The following is a 19533-nucleotide window of genomic DNA, read 5'->3' on the forward strand; positions in this document are numbered from 1 at the left end:
AATTAATCAAAAAAAGGAAGAATCATATCCTTTAAAGTTGTGGTTGGTAGTAATGAAAATTGGCGCTGCAATCGTTGTCGGCATTTTATTAACTTCGTTTCCGGTTTACGTAGTTGCTAGACGACGCTCTTTATTTTTTTCTCAAAATCAATTTTCCATTCGTTTAACGAATCATTATAAATTTAAGCATTTCATTGTTAATTATTGTGATAAACCGAGAATAGATTAATAATTTGAGATTATTCATTATTAATAAAGGTTGACAAGTTTTTAAGAACGATAAATTCACCGGAAGTTCGGATTCTGCGAGACAGATCTCATCGTTCTAGCTCGTCGCCTATTATTTCACTTTTTTCGGTTTAATAAAATATTTATAAAAAATTAATAATTATTGAGGATAATGGCGACAGCCGTACCTTCTAGATTTGCTGTTCTTGCCATTGAGGACGATGATTTTAAACCGAAGAAAACAGCAAAACCTGCCAATTCAGTAAAGGCAAATCAAAAAAATAAGAGTGACAAGACGAAACAACAACCCAAGAAGGATGATAAGAAAAAACAAAGCAAGGTAAGGTCAATGTATTTTTATCAAGTGTCAATTTCTTTTTTTTTGTGCTGTCGCCGCTGTCGGTAACCTTTTTCCTTTGTTGAGGCGGGAATTTATAAAATATTCTCATTATCCAAAAAGAATTTTATAAATTTATTTTTCTATAAATTAAAATTAAACAATTATATTTTTCAGAATAAGAAAAAAAAGAATGTTGCTAATGATCAGCAATGGGAACAATGGAAACAGAAAGATTCAATGGTAAATGTTATTTTGAATTTGTATTTTCTTTTGTTAAATCTATATAGTAATTTATTTAAATCATGAATAATAATTGTAATTATTATAATCTCTTTATGAGTTTCATTTTATTTTTCTGTTATAAAGGCTGTGGAAGAATCCTATGAACAGGATCTTCATCAAGCAATAATGCTGTCGAAAATAGCTTACGAATCACAAATAGAAAATGGTTCAAAAACTGAAAAAGAACAGGAGCAAACTAAAAAGGGTACCACTAAAAAGTCCAAAAAATCAACAATGTCCCTGGAGGAATTCAATAATTTGGGCAATAATCCTACACAAAGTATTAATGAAAAAACCATAAATTCAAATGGAAAAGGTAATTTTATTTTATATTTTTTATTTTATTTACCAGACTTCGCACTCATCTACTAACATTATCTGTTTTCTACTTTTTTCTACGATTTGCTACTACATATCTGGATAGTTTTATTAGATAATTAAACACTAAAAGATAATTTTCTTTCGAGATTTTGTACTAATTATTTGTTTTTCTATTTAAATAATTTCATTCTCGTAAAAATTTTTGATAAAAATTAATTCAAAAAAGAATTTCTGTTAAAATTTTAGAAAATAATGAACTATTAGAAGTGTTATAGCAGAAATTTTTAGAAATAATTTAATTTAAAAAAAAATAATTCAATTTTAATTTTTAGAAATAATTAAGTTTCAAAAAGACAACATTAAAATTATTGGAAATAATTAAAACTAATTGTATAAGTGTTTTATGTTAATTTTTTAAAATTCCATTTTCATAAAAAGTAAATTTATTTGACAATATTCAATTTTTAAATAATTTAATTTAGAAATCATGGAAAAATTAGTTTTTCGAAAAATGGCAATTATTATTTTTTGATGACAGTCGAGTTCACGAAAATAATTTTAAAAAATCATAGTAATTAGAAAAATTTAAAATTTAAAAAAAACCTTAAATTTTAAAGAATTGATTTTTTTGACTTTTAAAAATGATTTTGAAATATCGTATTTTTGAAGAAATCTAACTAAAAATATCAGGGTTGCCACGCAACCTGGGAACCTGGAAATGTCAGGGAATTTTAAAAACCTTGAAAAAACCTGGAAAAGTCAGGGAATTTTGATCGGAATCCTGGAAAATTATTGTTTTCTAAAGTTATTGTGCTTATTCTTGAAATCTAATTTTACTTAAATATTTCAAAATTAATTCAATTTTAAAAAAGTTGCGTTTACAATTTTCATAAATAGAAAAACTTCAAAAGGTTTTAATTTGAAATTTTACAAAATTTCAATTTTCAATGAATTTATTAAATACTGAAAATTTGACAGGAATTCTATTATTTACAAATTTTTTTTATAAATTTCTTCGCAATAATTCAATTATTTTCATGAAGAATAATATTTTTTACCAGGAATTCAATTATTTTCAATTTTTTTCATAAATAATAAAAATCATCGCAGAATTTCAATTATTTTTAATACAATTTTAATGGAATTTATCGAAAAATGTAATTAGATATTCTTAAAAATTTTAAAATAATTCATCAAAAAAAAAAATTCAATTATTTTAAAAAGCCTTCCTATAAATTATGTATTATTTTCAAAAATTTTAATGAAATTCTTTTTAACAATAATTCAATTTTTTTTCAAAATAATTTTAATAAAATTCTTCGTAGAATTAAATTAATTTCAACAATTTATCAAAATTCAATTATTTTTAATATCTACGTATTTCAATAAAACTTCGTAAAAGAATTCAATTATTTAAAAAGCAATATATCATTCAAGTTCGTCTCAACAATTCAATTATTTTCAAAAGTAATAAAATTCTTCACAGAAATTCAATTATGGTCAAAATTTAAAAAAAAAATTCTCGTCAAAATTTTAATTATCTTTGTAAATAAATAATAAAATTATTCTTCAAAATTCAATAATTATTTTGAAAAAATTTAATAAAATTCTTGGCAAAATTTCAATTATTTTCAAAAACTTTTCTCAATTCAATCAAATTTTTTTTACAGAGATTCAATTATATTTTTAATGCAATTTTAATCTAATTTCTCGAAAATGGAAATTATTCTTAAAAATTTAATTAAAATTCGTCAAAAGAATTTTAATTATTTAAAAATTTGTTGATAAATTCAAAAGCAAAAAGTCAGTCACTAATTCGAAAATAGTAAACATTTTTACTAATTCAAATTTAAAGAGAAAGTATTATAGCGTGAATTTTTAGAAATAATTGAATTTTGAAAAGATTTCAAATTATAATCTTTAAAAGTTTGAATTTTTCATACTTTTAACTGAAAATTGTGTAGATTTAATTTTGTAAAGAAAAGAATTTGAAAATTTTGAAAGAAATTTTTCAAAGATTATTAAAAATAATTAATTTAAAGAATAATTTTAGTTAAAAATTGTAGAAAAAAGAAGCAAAGGAACATTTTTCTGAGTAATAATTTTGAAACTAATTGAGAATATTCTTTAGAGTCGAGAAGTAAGAATTTTGTCTGGAATTTAATTTTGTCAGGGAAAAAGAAAATTAAATGTTTGTTGTCAACAAATGTAGTTTTAAAAACCTGGAAAAATTCCGTTTTTTAACCTGGAAAAGTCAGGGAATTTGAAATGATCAAAAGCGTGGCAACCCTGAATATGGAAATAATTTTTCTTCTTACTTTTTTTTTTTAATTAATTGATGAATGCGAGGTCTGTATTTATATTTTAATATTCTATTTTTTGTTTTATTTTCATTTGAAAATTATTAATTACCTTTTTCTTTTTAGAAAAACATTTAGAAGCAGATCCTGAGTATTTTGAAAGGGTCCAGAAAGAAGCGAGCCAAGAAATAATAAAGGGAAAAGAGAAAGATTTAATAAAGGCGAGATTAAATCAAATAGATAACAATGAAATTACGTCTGCTCAGTTAAGAGTTGAATTAGAAAAAAGAGATGACATTATTAAGGAACTCAAAGATGATGTATTCAAATTGAAGGAAGAACTCAGTCAAGTGAAAAATAGAAATAAAAAATTGTATCAAATATTGGCGCAAGGAGAAAGTGAGTAATATAAATTGAAAATTAATAGAAAAGTAATAGAAAAAAAATGGAAAATGTATTTTTGAATTGTAAAATAAAATTGATTTCTTTTTGCAGTGAAAGATAAAGCTGCAGTATTAGCAGAGGTAGCCAAACTTCAGGAAATAAGAGACGAATTAACTTCTGAAGTATCATCATTGCACGCACAATTGGAACAAGAGAGATCTAAAAATCATGCTTCCAATTCTGAAGCCAAACCTGTGAAACAAAATGTAAATATGACACTTTTTCTTTCACTTAACATTCTATTTTTTACACTTTAACTAGTTTATTACCGTCTTACTTTATTGACTTTCGTCAATAAATATATTTTAAAAAGAATAAACTTTAATTCCGTTATTTTTGTCAATATTAAAATTATTTTAAAATCTCAAATTTTTTAAGAAATTGCAGACAGCAAAAGTTTAAGTTTACGAAACAAATTTTTCTTTGCATTATTGTTAATGAACTATTAATTTTTGGTTAATATTTTCTAGTAAATTTGCCAAATCCAAACGTTAACTTTCTTCATTCTTAAAATAAAAAGAAACTCAATAATCGACTTTTTTTACAGAGTAAGAAAAGACTGGCCAGCGAAAATGCCTAAGCATTCTTCTCCAACTATAAAGTATAATAATGTGATTTAATTAGTTCTAAGTGTTTCAATTAGGTATCTAATTCTTTTTTTTACGATTTCTATATGCTTCACGTTCTTAAATTTTTTTTTCTATTAATTCTATAATATTTAGTTAACATATTTCGTTAGAAAACAATATATAGTCTAATGTATAGAAATTTCCAGTGACAGAGTATATTTTTTTTGTAATTTTGTTATTAAGAATAATTTTCATATATATAGAAGAATTTAAAGTTTAGTTTTGTTGGTACAACTATAGTTTGTAACTTACGATCATTACTGCCTATTATACTTATAAAGTGAAACATAAAACAAAAAGGAAAAGACTCAAAAGTAAACGAGCAAACTTTCTCTTTAAACTGTTTTGTTACTGAATATACTGTAACAATTTCAAATATTTTGTAATAAATGTATTCTAATTGATACATGTGGTTAACTTTAAAAAAGTTACTCTCATTTTCTTTTCTTTCAGTCTCGGAATTTTATTTTTTGTCTTTTATTACAATTTTCATTTTATACTCGCGGTGCCCAACACACACGATGTTAAGCCTCATCCGGATTATAATCCGGATTACTTTTTTTATGGATTTTTTAACTTCCTTTTTTTAGACTTTTTTTAGATGAGTCGTATGAATTCTTTTCGGACTGCGTTTAACCAATGAAAGCTGCTTCGAGATATTTTTTCTTTTTTTCATTATTTTACACATTGCTTTAGAAATATTTTTGAAAATTAAAATACTACAATTTATATGAAAAAATTTTGATTTTTATTTATTTTCTAGATAATAGATAAGAAGTGACAAGAAGAAGTGTCGGTTCAATTTTTCGAATTTCCCCCGACGCGTTCACTCGGTCATCGTTGTGTTTGTTACCAAAAGAACTAGAGTGGCAAAAATTGAGAGAGAATGAGGAGGAAGTAAAAGGACTCGGAGAGGTAAGTGAACGCTTTTCAACATTCGACAGAATGGAATTTTTATAAAATCAAAAACCAAAAGTTAGTATGTCCATATATCAAACTGACAGTTTACAACAATGCAATTGTTTACTTAATTCACAAAATTGCAAAATTACTTCTTTTTAAATATAATTTGAATAAAAATTAAATTTTCTTAAATTGGAAAATTAATAAATTTTTATAAAATAAAATCAGAGAGAAAGAGTGGAAAACTATCGAAAATCTCTTACTGAGTACAGCTGGTTGATATAAGCAATCCGTGAAATAAACCAAAAATAGGTTTTTTATAATTATTTGAAGAAGAAAAAAAATTATTTTATAATCACTCCCATAAAGTAATCTTATTCCAACAAAATACTTATTTGAGTTAAATAAAAGTACATTTGTCTCAGAGCCTATTAAATTATTTGTTTTAAGTAGACATTTTTGAATCGAATAAAATTTTTTTAACACAAATTTTTTTATTGTAACCAAAAGATGTGTCTTTTTACATTGGACGGCAGATTAAATAAGTAAAGTATTTTCCAAGAGCACAAAAATAATGAAGCTAAATCCCATAAAAGAGAGGGAAAAAAGTTGAATTTTAAGAAATTCGGTTTTTTGAATTTTTTCGAATTTTTGATAATTTTAGATTTTTTACCAAAGAGTCAAGATTATTAAATAAGTAAAGTATTTTCCAAAAGCACAAAAATAGTGAAGCTAAATCGCATAAAAGAGAGGAAAAAAAGTTGAATTTTAAGAAATTCGGTTTTTTTAATTTTTTCGATTCGATAATTTTAGATTTTTTACCAAAGAGTCGAGGCTATTTAATAAGTAAAGTATTTTCCAAAAGCACAAAAATAGTGAAGCTAAATCCCATAAAAGAGAGGGAAAAAAGTTGAATTTTAAGAAATTCGGTTTTTTGAATTTTTTCGAATTTTCGATAATTTTAGATTTTTTACCAAAGATTCAAGATTATTAAATAAGTAAAGTATTTTCCAAGAGCACAAAAATAGTGAAGCTAAATCCCATAAAAGAGAGGAAAAAAAGTTGAATTTTAAGAAATTCGGGTTTTTGAATTTTTTCGAATTTTTGATAATTTTAGATTTTTTACCAAAGAGTCAAGATTATTAAATAAGTAAAGTATTTTCCAAGAGCACAAAAATAGTGAAGCTAAATCCCATAAAAGAGAGGAAAAAAAGTTGAATTTTAAGAAATTCGGTTTTTTGAATTTTTTCGAATTTTTGATAATTTTAGATTTTTTACCAAAGAGTTGAAACTATTTAATAAGTAAAGTATTTTTCAAAAGCACAAAAATAATGAAGCTACATGCCATAAAAAAGAAGAAAAAAAGTTGAATTTTAAGAAATTCGGTTTTTTGAATTTTTTCGAATTTTTGATAATTTTAGATTTTTTACCAAAGAGTCAAGATTATTAAATAAGTAAAGTATTTTCCAAGAGCACAAAAATAGTGAAGCTAAATCCCATAAAAGAGAGGAAAAAAAGTTGAATTTTAAGAAATTCGGTTTTTTGAATTTTTTCGAATTTTTGATAATTTTAGATTTTTTACCAAAGAGTCGAGACTATTTAATAAGTAAAGTATTTTCCAAGAGCACAAAAATAGTGAAGCTAAATCCCATAAAAGAGAGGAAAAAAAATTGAATTTTAAGAAATTCGGTTTTTTGAATTTTTTCGAATTTTTGATAATTTTAGTTTTTTTACCAAAGAGTCAAGATTATTAAATAAGTAAAGTATTTTCCAAGAGCACAAAAATAGTAAAGCTAAATCCCATAAAAGAGAGGAAAAAAAGTTGAATTTTAGGAAATTCGGTTTTTTGAATTTTTTCGAATTTTTGATAATTTTAGATTTTTTACCAAAGAGTCAAGATTATTAAATAAGTAAAGTATTTTCCAAGAGCACAAAAATAGTGAAGCTAAATCCTATAAAAGAGAGGAAAAAAAGTTGAATTTTAAGAAATTCGGTTTTTTGAATTTTTTCGAATTTTTGATAATTTTAGATTTTTTACCAAAGAGTTGAAACTATTTAATAAGTAAAGTATTTTCCAAAAGCACAAAAATAATGAAGCTACATGCCATAAAAAAGAAGAAAAAAAGTTGAATTTTAAGAAATTCGATTTTTTTAATTTTTTCGAATTTTCGATAAATTTAGATTTTTTACCAAAGATTCAAGATTATTAAATAAGTAAAGTATTTTCCAAGAGCACAAAAATAGTGAAGCTAAATCCCATAAAAGAGAGGAAAAAAAGTTGAATTTTAAGAAATTCGGTTTTTTGAATTTTTTCGAATTTTTGATAATTTTAGATTTTTTACCAAAGATTCAAGATTATTAAATAAGTAAAGTATTTTCCAAGAGCACAAAAATAGTGAAGCTAAATCCCATAAAAGAGAGGAAAAAAAGTTGAATTTTAAGAAATTCGGTTTTTTGAATTTTTTCGAATTTTTGATAATTTTAGATTTTTTACCAAAGAGTCAAGATTATTAAATAAGTAAAGTATTTTCCAAGAGCACAAAAATAGTAAAGCTAAATCCCATAAAAGAGAGGAAAAAAAGTTGAATTTTAGGAAATTCGGTTTTTTGAATTTTTGATAATTTTAGATTTTTTACCAAAGAGTCAAGATTATTAAATAAGTAAAGTATTTTCCAAGAGCACAAAAATAGTGAAGCTAAATCCCATAAAAGAGAGGAAAAAAAGTTGAATTTTAAGAAATTCGGTTTTTTGAATTTTTTCGAATTTTTGATAATTTTAGATTTTTTACCAAAGAGTCGAGACTATTTAATAAGTAAAGTATTTTCCAAGAGCACAAAAATAGTGAAGCTAAATCCCATAAAAGAGAGGAAAAAAAATTGAATTTTAAGAAATTCGGTTTTTTGAATTTTTTCGAATTTTTGATAATTTTAGTTTTTTTACCAAAGAGTCAAGATTATTAAATAAGTAAAGTATTTTCCAAGAGCACAAAAATAGTAAAGCTAAATCCCATAAAAGAGAGGAAAAAAAGTTGAATTTTAGGAAATTCGGTTTTTTGAATTTTTTCGAATTTTTGATAATTTTAGATTTTTTACCAAAGAGTCAAGATTATTAAATAAGTAAAGTATTTTCCAAGAGCACAAAAATAGTGAAGCTAAATCCTATAAAAGAGAGGAAAAAAAGTTGAATTTTAAGAAATTCGGTTTTTTGAATTTTTTCGAATTTTTGATAATTTTAGATTTTTTACCAAAGAGTTGAAACTATTTAATAAGTAAAGTATTTTCCAAAAGCACAAAAATAATGAAGCTACATGCCATAAAAAAGAAGAAAAAAAGTTGAATTTTAAGAAATTCGATTTTTTTAATTTTTTCGAATTTTCGATAAATTTAGATTTTTTACCAAAGATTCAAGATTATTAAATAAGTAAAGTATTTTCCAAGAGCACAAAAATAGTGAAGCTAAATCCCATAAAAGAGAGGAAAAAAAGTTGAATTTTAAGAAATTCGGTTTTTTGAATTTTTTCGAATTTTTGATAATTTTAGATTTTTTACCAAAGATTCAAGATTATTAAATAAGTAAAGTATTTTCCAAGAGCACAAAAATAGTGAAGCTAAATCCCATAAAAGAGAGGAAAAAAAGTTGAATTTTAAGAAATTCGGTTTTTTGAATTTTTTCGAATTTTTGATAATTTTAGATTTTTTACCAAAGAGTCAAGATTATTAAATAAGTAAAGTATTTTCCAAGAGCACAAAAATAGTAAAGCTAAATCCCATAAAAGAGAGGAAAAAAAGTTGAATTTTAGGAAATTCGGTTTTTTGAATTTTTGATAATTTTAGATTTTTTACCAAAGAGTCAAGATTATTAAATAAGTAAAGTATTTTCCAAGAGCACAAAAATAGTGAAGCTAAATCCCATAAAAGAGAGGAAAAAAAGTTGAATTTTAAGAAATTCGGTTTTTTGAATTTTTTCGAATTTTTGATAATTTTAGATTTTTTACCAAAGAGTCGAGACTATTTAATAAGTAAAGTATTTTCCAAGAGCACAAAAATAGTGAAGCTAAATCCCATAAAAGAGAGGAAAAAAAGTTGAATTTTAAGAAATTCGGTTTTTTGAATTTTTTCGAATTTTTGATAATTTTAGATTTTTTACCAAAGAGTCGAGACTATTTAATAAGTAAAGTATTTTCCAAGAGCACAAAAATAGTGAAGCTAAATCCCATAAAAGAGAGGAAAAAAAATTGAATTTTAAGAAATTCGGTTTTTTGAATTTTTTCGAATTTTTGATAATTTTAGATTTTTTACCAAAGAGTCGAGACTATTTAATAAGTAAAGTATTTTCCAAAAGCACAAAAATAGTGAAGCTAAATCCCATAAAAGAGAGGAAAAAAAGTTGAATTTTAAGAAATTCGGTTTTTTGATTTTTTTCGAATTTTTGATAATTTTAGATTTTTTACCAAAGAGTCAAGATTATTAAATAAGTAAAGTATTTTCCAAGAGCACAAAAATAGTGAAGCTAAATCCCATAAAAGAGAGGAAAAAAAGTTGAATTTTAAGAAATTCGGTTTTTTGAATTTTTTGGAATTTTTGATAATTTTAGATTTTTTACCAAAGAGTCAAGATTATTAAATAAGTAAAGTATTTTCCAAGAGCACAAAAATAGTGAAGCTAAATCCCATAAAAGAGAGGAAAAAAAGTTGAATTTTAAGAAATTCGGTTTTTTGAATTTTTTCGAATTTTTGATAATTTTAGATTTTTTACCAAAGAGTTGAAACTATTTAATAAGTAAAGTATTTTCCAAAAGCACAAAAATAGTGAAGCTAAATCCCATAAAAGAGAGGAAAAAAAGTTGAATTTTAAGAAATTCGGTTTTTTGAATTTTTTCGAATTTTTGATAATTTTAGATTTTTTACCAAAGAGTCGAGACTATTTAATAAGTAAAGTATTTTCCAAGAGCACAAAAATAGTGAAGCTAAATCCCATAAAAGAGAGGAAAAAAAATTGAATTTTAAGAAATTCGGTTTTTTGAATTTTTTCGAATTTTTGATAATTTTAGATTTTTTACCAAAGAGTCAAGATTATTAAATAAGTAAAGTATTTTCCAAGAGCACAAAAATAGTAAAGCTAAATCCCATAAAAGAGAGGAAAAAAAGTTGAATTTTAGGAAATTCGGTTTTTTGAATTTTTTCGAATTTTTGATAATTTTAGATTTTTTACCAAAGAGTCAAGATTATTAAATAAGTAAAGTATTTTCCAAGAGCACAAAAATAGTGAAGCTAAATCCTATAAAAGAGAGGAAAAAAAGTTGAATTTTAAGAAATTCGGTTTTTTGAATTTTTTCGAATTTTTGATAATTTTAGATTTTTTACCAAAGAGTTGAAACTATTTAATAAGTAAAGTATTTTCCAAAAGCACAAAAATAATGAAGCTACATGCCATAAAAAAGAAGAAAAAAAGTTGAATTTTAAGAAATTCGATTTTTTTAATTTTTTCGAATTTTCGATAAATTTAGATTTTTTACCAAAGAGTCGAGACTATTTAATAAGTAAAGTATTTTCCAAAAGCACAAAAATAGTGAAGCTAAATCCCATAAAAGAGAGGAAAAAAAGTTGAATTTTAAGAAATTCGGTTTTTTGAATTTTTTCGAATTTTCGATAATTTTAGATTTTTTACCAAAGAGTCGAGACTATTTAATAAGTAAAGTATTTTCCAAAAGCACAAAAATAGTGAAGCTAAATCCCATAAAAGAGAGGAAAAAAAGTTGAATTTTAAGAAATTCGGTTTTTTGAATTTTTTCGAATTTTTGATAATTTTAGATTTTTTACCAAAGAGTTGAAACTATTTAATAAGTAAAGTATTTTCCAAAAGCACAAAAATAATGAAGCTACATGCTATAAAAAAGAAGAAAAAAAGTTGAATTTTAAGAAATTCGATTTTTTTAATTTTTTCGAATTTTCGATAAATTTAGATTTTTTACCAAAGAGTCGAGACTATTTAATAAGTAAAGTATTTTCCAAAAGCACAAAAATAGTAAAGCTAAATCCCATAAAAGAGAGGAAAAAAAGTTGAATTTTAAGAAATTCGGTTTTTTGAATTTTTTCGAATTTTCGATAATTTTAGATTTTTTACCAAAGATTCAAGATTATTAAATAAGTAAAGTATTTTCCAAGAGCACAAAAATAGTGAAGCTAAATCCCATAAAAGAGAGGAAAAAAAGTTGAATTTTAAGAAATTCGGTTTTTTGAATTTTTTCGAATTTTTGATAATTTTAGATTTTTTACCAAAGATTCAAGATTATTAAATAAGTAAAGTATTTTCCAAGAGCACAAAAATAGTGAAGCTAAATCCCATAAAAGAGAGGAAAAAAAGTTGAATTTTAAGAAATTCGGTTTTTTGAATTTTTTCGAATTTTTGATAATTTTAGATTTTTTACCAAAGAGTCAAGATTATTAAATAAGTAAAGTATTTTCCAAGAGCACAAAAATAGTAAAGCTAAATCCCATAAAAGAGAGGAAAAAAAGTTGAATTTTAGGAAATTCGGTTTTTTGAATTTTTGATAATTTTAGATTTTTTACCAAAGAGTCAAGATTATTAAATAAGTAAAGTATTTTCCAAGAGCACAAAAATAGTGAAGCTAAATCCCATAAAAGAGAGGAAAAAAAGTTGAATTTTAAGAAATTCGGTTTTTTGAATTTTTTCGAATTTTTGATAATTTTAGATTTTTTACCAAAGAGTCGAGACTATTTAATAAGTAAAGTATTTTCCAAGAGCACAAAAATAGTGAAGCTAAATCCCATAAAAGAGAGGAAAAAAAGTTGAATTTTAAGAAATTCGGTTTTTTGAATTTTTTCGAATTTTTGATAATTTTAGATTTTTTACCAAAGAGTCGAGACTATTTAATAAGTAAAGTATTTTCCAAGAGCACAAAAATAGTGAAGCTAAATCCCATAAAAGAGAGGAAAAAAAATTGAATTTTAAGAAATTCGGTTTTTTGAATTTTTTCGAATTTTTGATAATTTTAGATTTTTTACCAAAGAGTCGAGACTATTTAATAAGTAAAGTATTTTCCAAAAGCACAAAAATAGTGAAGCTAAATCCCATAAAAGAGAGGAAAAAAAGTTGAATTTTAAGAAATTCGGTTTTTTGAATTTTTTCGAATTTTTGATAATTTTAGATTTTTTACCAAAGAGTCAAGATTATTAAATAAGTAAAGTATTTTCCAAGAGCACAAAAATAGTGAAGCTAAATCCCATAAAAGAGAGGAAAAAAAGTTGAATTTTAAGAAATTCGGTTTTTTGAATTTTTTGGAATTTTTGATAATTTTAGATTTTTTACCAAAGAGTCAAGATTATTAAATAAGTAAAGTATTTTCCAAGAGCACAAAAATAGTGAAGCTAAATCCCATAAAAGAGAGGAAAAAAAGTTGAATTTTAAGAAATTCGGTTTTTTGAATTTTTTCGAATTTTTGATAATTTTAGATTTTTTACCAAAGAGTTGAAACTATTTAATAAGTAAAGTATTTTCCAAAAGCACAAAAATAGTGAAGCTAAATCCCATAAAAGAGAGGAAAAAAAGTTGAATTTTAAGAAATTCGGTTTTTTGAATTTTTTCGAATTTTTGATAATTTTAGATTTTTTACCAAAGAGTCGAGACTATTTAATAAGTAAAGTATTTTCCAAGAGCACAAAAATAGTGAAGCTAAATCCCATAAAAGAGAGGAAAAAAAATTGAATTTTAAGAAATTCGGTTTTTTGAATTTTTTCGAATTTTTGATAATTTTAGATTTTTTACCAAAGAGTCAAGATTATTAAATAAGTAAAGTATTTTCCAAGAGCACAAAAATAGTAAAGCTAAATCCCATAAAAGAGAGGAAAAAAAGTTGAATTTTAGGAAATTCGGTTTTTTGAATTTTTTCGAATTTTTGATAATTTTAGATTTTTTACCAAAGAGTCAAGATTATTAAATAAGTAAAGTATTTTCCAAGAGCACAAAAATAGTGAAGCTAAATCCTATAAAAGAGAGGAAAAAAAGTTGAATTTTAAGAAATTCGGTTTTTTGAATTTTTTCGAATTTTTGATAATTTTAGATTTTTTACCAAAGAGTTGAAACTATTTAATAAGTAAAGTATTTTCCAAAAGCACAAAAATAATGAAGCTACATGCCATAAAAAAGAAGAAAAAAAGTTGAATTTTAAGAAATTCGATTTTTTTAATTTTTTCGAATTTTCGATAAATTTAGATTTTTTACCAAAGAGTCGAGACTATTTAATAAGTAAAGTATTTTCCAAAAGCACAAAAATAGTGAAGCTAAATCCCATAAAAGAGAGGAAAAAAAGTTGAATTTTAAGAAATTCGGTTTTTTGAATTTTTTCGAATTTTCGATAATTTTAGATTTTTTACCAAAGAGTCGAGACTATTTAATAAGTAAAGTATTTTCCAAAAGCACAAAAATAGTGAAGCTAAATACCATAAAAGAGAGGAAAAAAAGTTGAATTTTAAGAAATTCGGTTTTTTGAATTTTTTCGAATTTTTGATAATTTTAGATTTTTTACCAAAGAGTCGAGACTATTAAATAAGTAAAGTATTTTCCAAGAGCACAAAAATAGTGAAGCTAAATCCCATAAAAGAGAGGAAAAAAAGTTGAATTTTAAGAAATTCGGTTTTTTGAATTTTTTCGAATTTTTGATAATTTTAGATTTTTTACCAAAGAGTCGAGACTATTTAATAAGTAAAGTATTTTCCAAGAGCACAAAAATAGTGAAGCTAAATCCCATAAAAGAGAGGAAAAAAAGTTGAATTTTAAGAAATTCGGTTTTTTGAATTTTTTCGAATTTTTGATAATTTTAGATTTTTTACCAAAGAGTCAAGATTATTAAATAAGTAAAGTATTTTCCAAGAGCACAAAAATAGTGAAGCTAAATCCCATAAAAGAGAGGAAAAAAAGTTGAATTTTAGGAAATTCGGTTTTTTGAATTTTTTCGAATTTTTGATAATTTTAGATTTTTTACCAAAGATTCAAGATTATTAAATAAGTAAAGTATTTTCCAAGAGCACAAAAATAGTGAAGCTAAATCCCATAAAAGAGAGGAAAAAAAGTTGAATTTTAAGAAATTCGGTTTTTTGAATTTTTTCGAATTTTTGATAATTTTAGATTTTTTACCAAAGAGTCAAGATTATTAAATAAGTAAAGTATTTTCCAAGAGCACAAAAATAGTGAAGCTAAATCCCATAAAAGAGAGGAAAAAAAGTTGAATTTTAAGAAATTCGGTTTTTTGAATTTTTTCGAATTTTTGATAATTTTAGATTTTTTACCAAAGAGTTGAAACTATTTAATAAGTAAAGTATTTTCCAAAAGCACAAAAATAATGAAGCTACATGCCATAAAAAAGAAGAAAAAAAGTTGAATTTTAAGAAATTCGATTTTTTTAATTTTTTCGAATTTTTGATAATTTTAGATTTTTTACCAAAGAGTTGAAACTATTTAATAAGTAAAGTATTTTCCAAAAGCACAAAAATAGTGAAGCTAAATCCCATAAAAGAGAGGAAAAAAAGTTGAATTTTAAGAAATTCGGTTTTTTGAATTTTTTCGAATTTTTGATAATTTTAGATTTTTTTCCAAAGAGTCGAGACTATTTAATAAGTAAAGTATTTTCCAAAAGCACAAAAATAGTGAAGCTAAATCCCATAAAAGAGAGGAAAAAAAGTTGAATTTTAAGAAATTCGGTTTTTTGAATTTTTTCGAATTTTTGATAATTTTAGATTTTTTACCAAAGAGTCAAGATTATTAAATAAGTAAAGTATTTTCCAAGAGCACAAAAATAGTGAAGCTAAATCCCATAAAAGAGAGGAAAAAAAGTTGAATTTTAAGAAATTCGGTTTTTTGAATTTTTTCGAATTTTTGATAATTTTAGATTTTTTACCAAAGAGTCGAGACTATTTAATAAGTAAAGTATTTTCCAAGAGCACAAAAATAGTGAAGCTAAATCCCATAAAAGAGAGGAAAAAAAATTGAATTTTAAGAAATTCGGTTTTTTGAATTTTTTCGAATTTTTGATAATTTTAGATTTTTTACCAAAGAGTCAAGATTATTAAATAAGTAAAGTATTTTCCAAGAGCACAAAAATAGTGAAGCTAAATCCCATAAAAGAGAGGAAAAAAAGTTGAATTTTAGGAAATTCGGTTTTTTGAATTTTTTCGAATTTTTGATAATTTTAGATTTTTTACCAAAGAGTCAAGATTATTAAATAAGTAAAGTATTTTCCAAGAGCACAAAAATAGTGAAGCTAAATCCCATAAAAGAGAGGGAAAAAAGTTGAATTTTAAGAAATTCGATTTTTTTAATATTTTCGAATTTTCGATAAATTTAGATTTTTTACCAAAGAGTCGAGACTATTTAATAAGTAAAGTATTTTCTAAAAGCACAAAAATAGTGAAGCTAAATCCCATAAAAGAGAGGAAAAAAAGTTGAATTTTAAGGAATTCGGTTTTTTGAATTTTTTCGAATTTTCGATAATTTTAGATTTTTTACCAAAGAGTCGAGACTATTAAATAAGTAAAGTATTTTCCAAGAGCACAAAAATAATGAAGCTAAATACTATGAAAGAGAAGAGAAACTGTTGAATTTAAAAAAAATCGGTTTTTCGAATTTTTGATAAATTTTGATAATTTTAGAATTTTTACCAAAGGGTGGAGACTATTAAATAAGTAAAGTGTTTTTAAAGAGTCCAAAAATATTGAAATTAGATTTAAAATTCCACTGGAATTTCGTAAAAATTTGACCTGAAAATCATGGAAAAGTTATGGAATTTTAAATTCGGATTTCTGTTAGAATCCTGTTTTAGAAAACAATAATTTTCCAGGATTCCGATCAAAATTCCAGGTTTCCAGGTTGCTTGGCAACCCTGATTATAAGTATAAATTATAAAGTGTGTTATTTTAAATTTCTTGTAAATTTGATATAATTCAATTGTTTATTGTATTTAATTCATAAAAGTGCAAAATTATTTTTTTTATTTGATTTGAATGAAAATAAAAATTTGAAAAATTCAAAAAGTTCCAAATTTAACGAATTTTTCTGAAATTGAGTCAATTAATGGGAATTGGGGATATTTTCATTTTGATCCGTCAATTTTGTAAATATCTTACTTGAAGAATCGTCTGATGGGAGGGGAGTCGCGAAAAAGTAGTTTCGAGACGGGAACCTGAAGTAAAGCCATCCGAGAGAATACGCTTGCCCATAAGGACGGGTTTTAGAACAGGGTGGAAGAGGGTGACAGTAGGGATTCATTATCCGACAGTCTATTGTCATTCCTGTGGACTGAGATTTCATTCAGGATCATTTCGTTCCATTATAATATCACGATATCCTTTTTTAGCGATATCATTTTAGAAACTTGTTTTGTTTCTCAAGTTTAATCTCTACCTTGTTTTATTTCACATTTTCAATTATAGATCGCATCGATCAATTAAAATCCATTCATGAATCCCTGATAATTATCAGTTAATTTGTTTTGCTCTATTCTATATTCAATTTTATATTCCATTTTTCTCATTCTTTTTTTATTTTTCGTAGCTTAATGCTAAAGTTTGAAAAGAATACTTAAATTAATGTAAATGAATTATTATTATGTTTTTAATTTCGAATTTATTTCTCAAAGTATATAACATTTTCATTTTTATTGCTAATACGCTGAAAATAAATGTGGCGAGATAGGACTTTACAAAATATCATATGTTTTGTTTAAAAATTTTGAAATAAAAATAGAACGAAAAAGTACAATAATGTTGAGCGGTATAAGCGCGGAAAATTAATTCAAACATTAAACGAGAAAATGAAGAACTCGCCTCTGGCGTAGGAATCGTCGCTCGTTATGTGCGACTTCACACATTTTTCCCACTAACATCATTAAATTCGTTTCTCTTCTGTATTTTATTTTCAAAAATGAGAGGTAACACGCGTTTTTCAACTTTTTGATTCTAATATGTAAAAAATGTTGTATTTAATAAAGAAAAGAGAAATAATAGATTAGGCCGATAGTGATACTACTAATGTAAATTTTGTTCCTAAACTTTTATGCTAGTAACACGAAGAATCGTCGTCATGATTGTGACGTATGATTACAATAGTTTCGCGAATATCGATTCTTCTTGACGGACAAAGAGTTCGTCAAAGAGCATAATAATTATACCGTTCCCGCGGAGAAGAGAGTGAATCCTTTGTTCTGTAGTCACTTTACGAAAAGGGGTTGTATCTATAGTGTATATGCGGGGCGTTTGATACTGAGAGCATCCGTTTCAGACACGTCATAATGTAATTGATCTAGGCTATCACTATATCATATATACATATTGTCGTCATCGGCATGATCATCATTCTCATTACTTGAAATTTCTAATCGAAGTCGTAACTTTTTATTCGCAATTTATTGTTTGCAATCATCCATTAATCAAATCAGTGATAATACAACATTAAAGTACAGCATTAAAGGGACAATGATTATTAAAATGAAAAGAACATCTTATTCTTTTGTACCTTCGTCTTAGTCTGTAATTGGAATAAGAATTAAAAGCTCATCAAATTGCAAAAGTCGATGGAGGCTTCCAAGCATGCAGTAATTATCGAGCGTGACTATTATTCATTTCGAATTCTGTCAGGAACTCAGTAAAGACAATCAAACTAGTATTATCTTCGTTGGTTTCGTCTTTGCGAGAGATATTTAATTAAAGTTCTTTGACTGCGATAAAGTTCGGAAAACTTGGCCGGATAACTTACCGAGACAATTCATTGTTCTAAATAATGCCCTTGCATTTTGGGTATATCAGGAAAATACACTTATTTTTAATGACAATTATGTTAAAGGAAAAGAAAATTCTAATTTTTTGAAATGTATAACATTTTTTACTCTTTGATGACATAATTAAGAATTGTATAAACGATATACTTAAATATTGGTTTTGTTTTTATGTGGCATAGATGAATTTTCATTTCTATTTGTGTGGTACGTGGAGCATTATAAGTTTTGAGAAACGAGAGGCCAAGCGATCGTATAAACGTATTAGTGTCAAAGGCAACTGCGGTCGAGACCCGTGTTATCCTTTGACCCTTCTCCGTCATCTCAAACTTACTTCGTCCTGCTAGAGACCAAAAGTTATCTCCGACGGCTTTTGTCACTTGTGCTCTATTTGAATTTCAAGTATTTTTTTTTTCCAAAAAATTCTTTTTCTTCCACTTTCATATTTAAAATCATTTTTCACGAATGACGAAATTATTGACTTTGGAATCATTGATTGACTTCAGGAATATAGGTCTACTAGAAATTGCCTGTACCGTCTAAATTAATATTATACTATTTTTTTTAACAAAAAAAAAAAACAGAATTTTTGACAACTTTTTGCTTATCGAGCTAACTGCCGAGACATATATTCAATACTAAATTAAATTGAAGCAAATTAATTTAGAGATTATTAATGTCATTGTTCTTTTTATTAACACCCAGCTTATGACGGCACTCAGGACTACTGTCGCTGTACACCATTAAGTGTGAAGAGTATTCACGCCCCGTTGCACAAGCGCGTATAACGCGTGCGCTTTTCAAATATGTACATCCAAATCTTGCACCTCCTCCACCCACCGTGTACCGAACTCTGAGTCATTTTCTCAACTTTACATCCTTTACACATTGACGCCTAAAAGCGGGCCAACATAATTATTCGATTGTGTAAATTACAAATATCTTTTTCCTAATGATCTTGCAGTGTTTGATCTTCCATATTCTGAATGAAGAATGGTCGCTAATTGTCACAAATAAATTGACTAACATCTGATTATAAGATCAGTTATTAGAAGCTGCTGGCGAGTCTTACAGGTATTAAAACTTTATTGTAACCGGGAGTCTACTATTTTGTATTTTCTTGTTCGTCTCGAATACTTTTTGACGAATTAAGACTACTTTGCATCTCCTCCACAACTCTGTCATTTTCTCAACGTTACATTTTCAGATTTTCTTCATATAAAAGGCGGGTACTAAAGTTTATTGTAATTTTGTTGATATAGGGAAACTTTTTGACAATCTTGATTTCAACATTATTCACCTA

General features: G+C 25.1%; 1 protein-coding gene across 1 annotated transcript; it reads left to right on the plus strand.

The window, feature by feature from the left end:
• Window positions 1–81: 81 nt before the first annotated feature.
• On the plus strand, window positions 82–4948 carry LOC122500562 (G kinase-anchoring protein 1-like). The gene is made up of 6 exons (XM_043609550.1): window positions 82–568; window positions 743–808; window positions 935–1166; window positions 3598–3870; window positions 3967–4121; window positions 4463–4948. The coding sequence occupies exons 1-6, from the start codon at window positions 401–403 to the stop codon at window positions 4493–4495; spliced, it is 927 nt and encodes a 308-aa protein (XP_043465485.1). The 5' UTR covers window positions 82–400; the 3' UTR covers window positions 4496–4948.
• Window positions 4949–19533: the final 14585 nt, after the last annotated feature.

The sequence above is a fragment of the Leptopilina heterotoma genome, unplaced genomic scaffold, assembly GCF_015476425.1.
Source record: "Leptopilina heterotoma isolate Lh14 unplaced genomic scaffold, ASM1547642v1 Lhet_188, whole genome shotgun sequence".
NCBI lineage: Eukaryota > Metazoa > Arthropoda > Insecta > Hymenoptera > Figitidae > Leptopilina > Leptopilina heterotoma.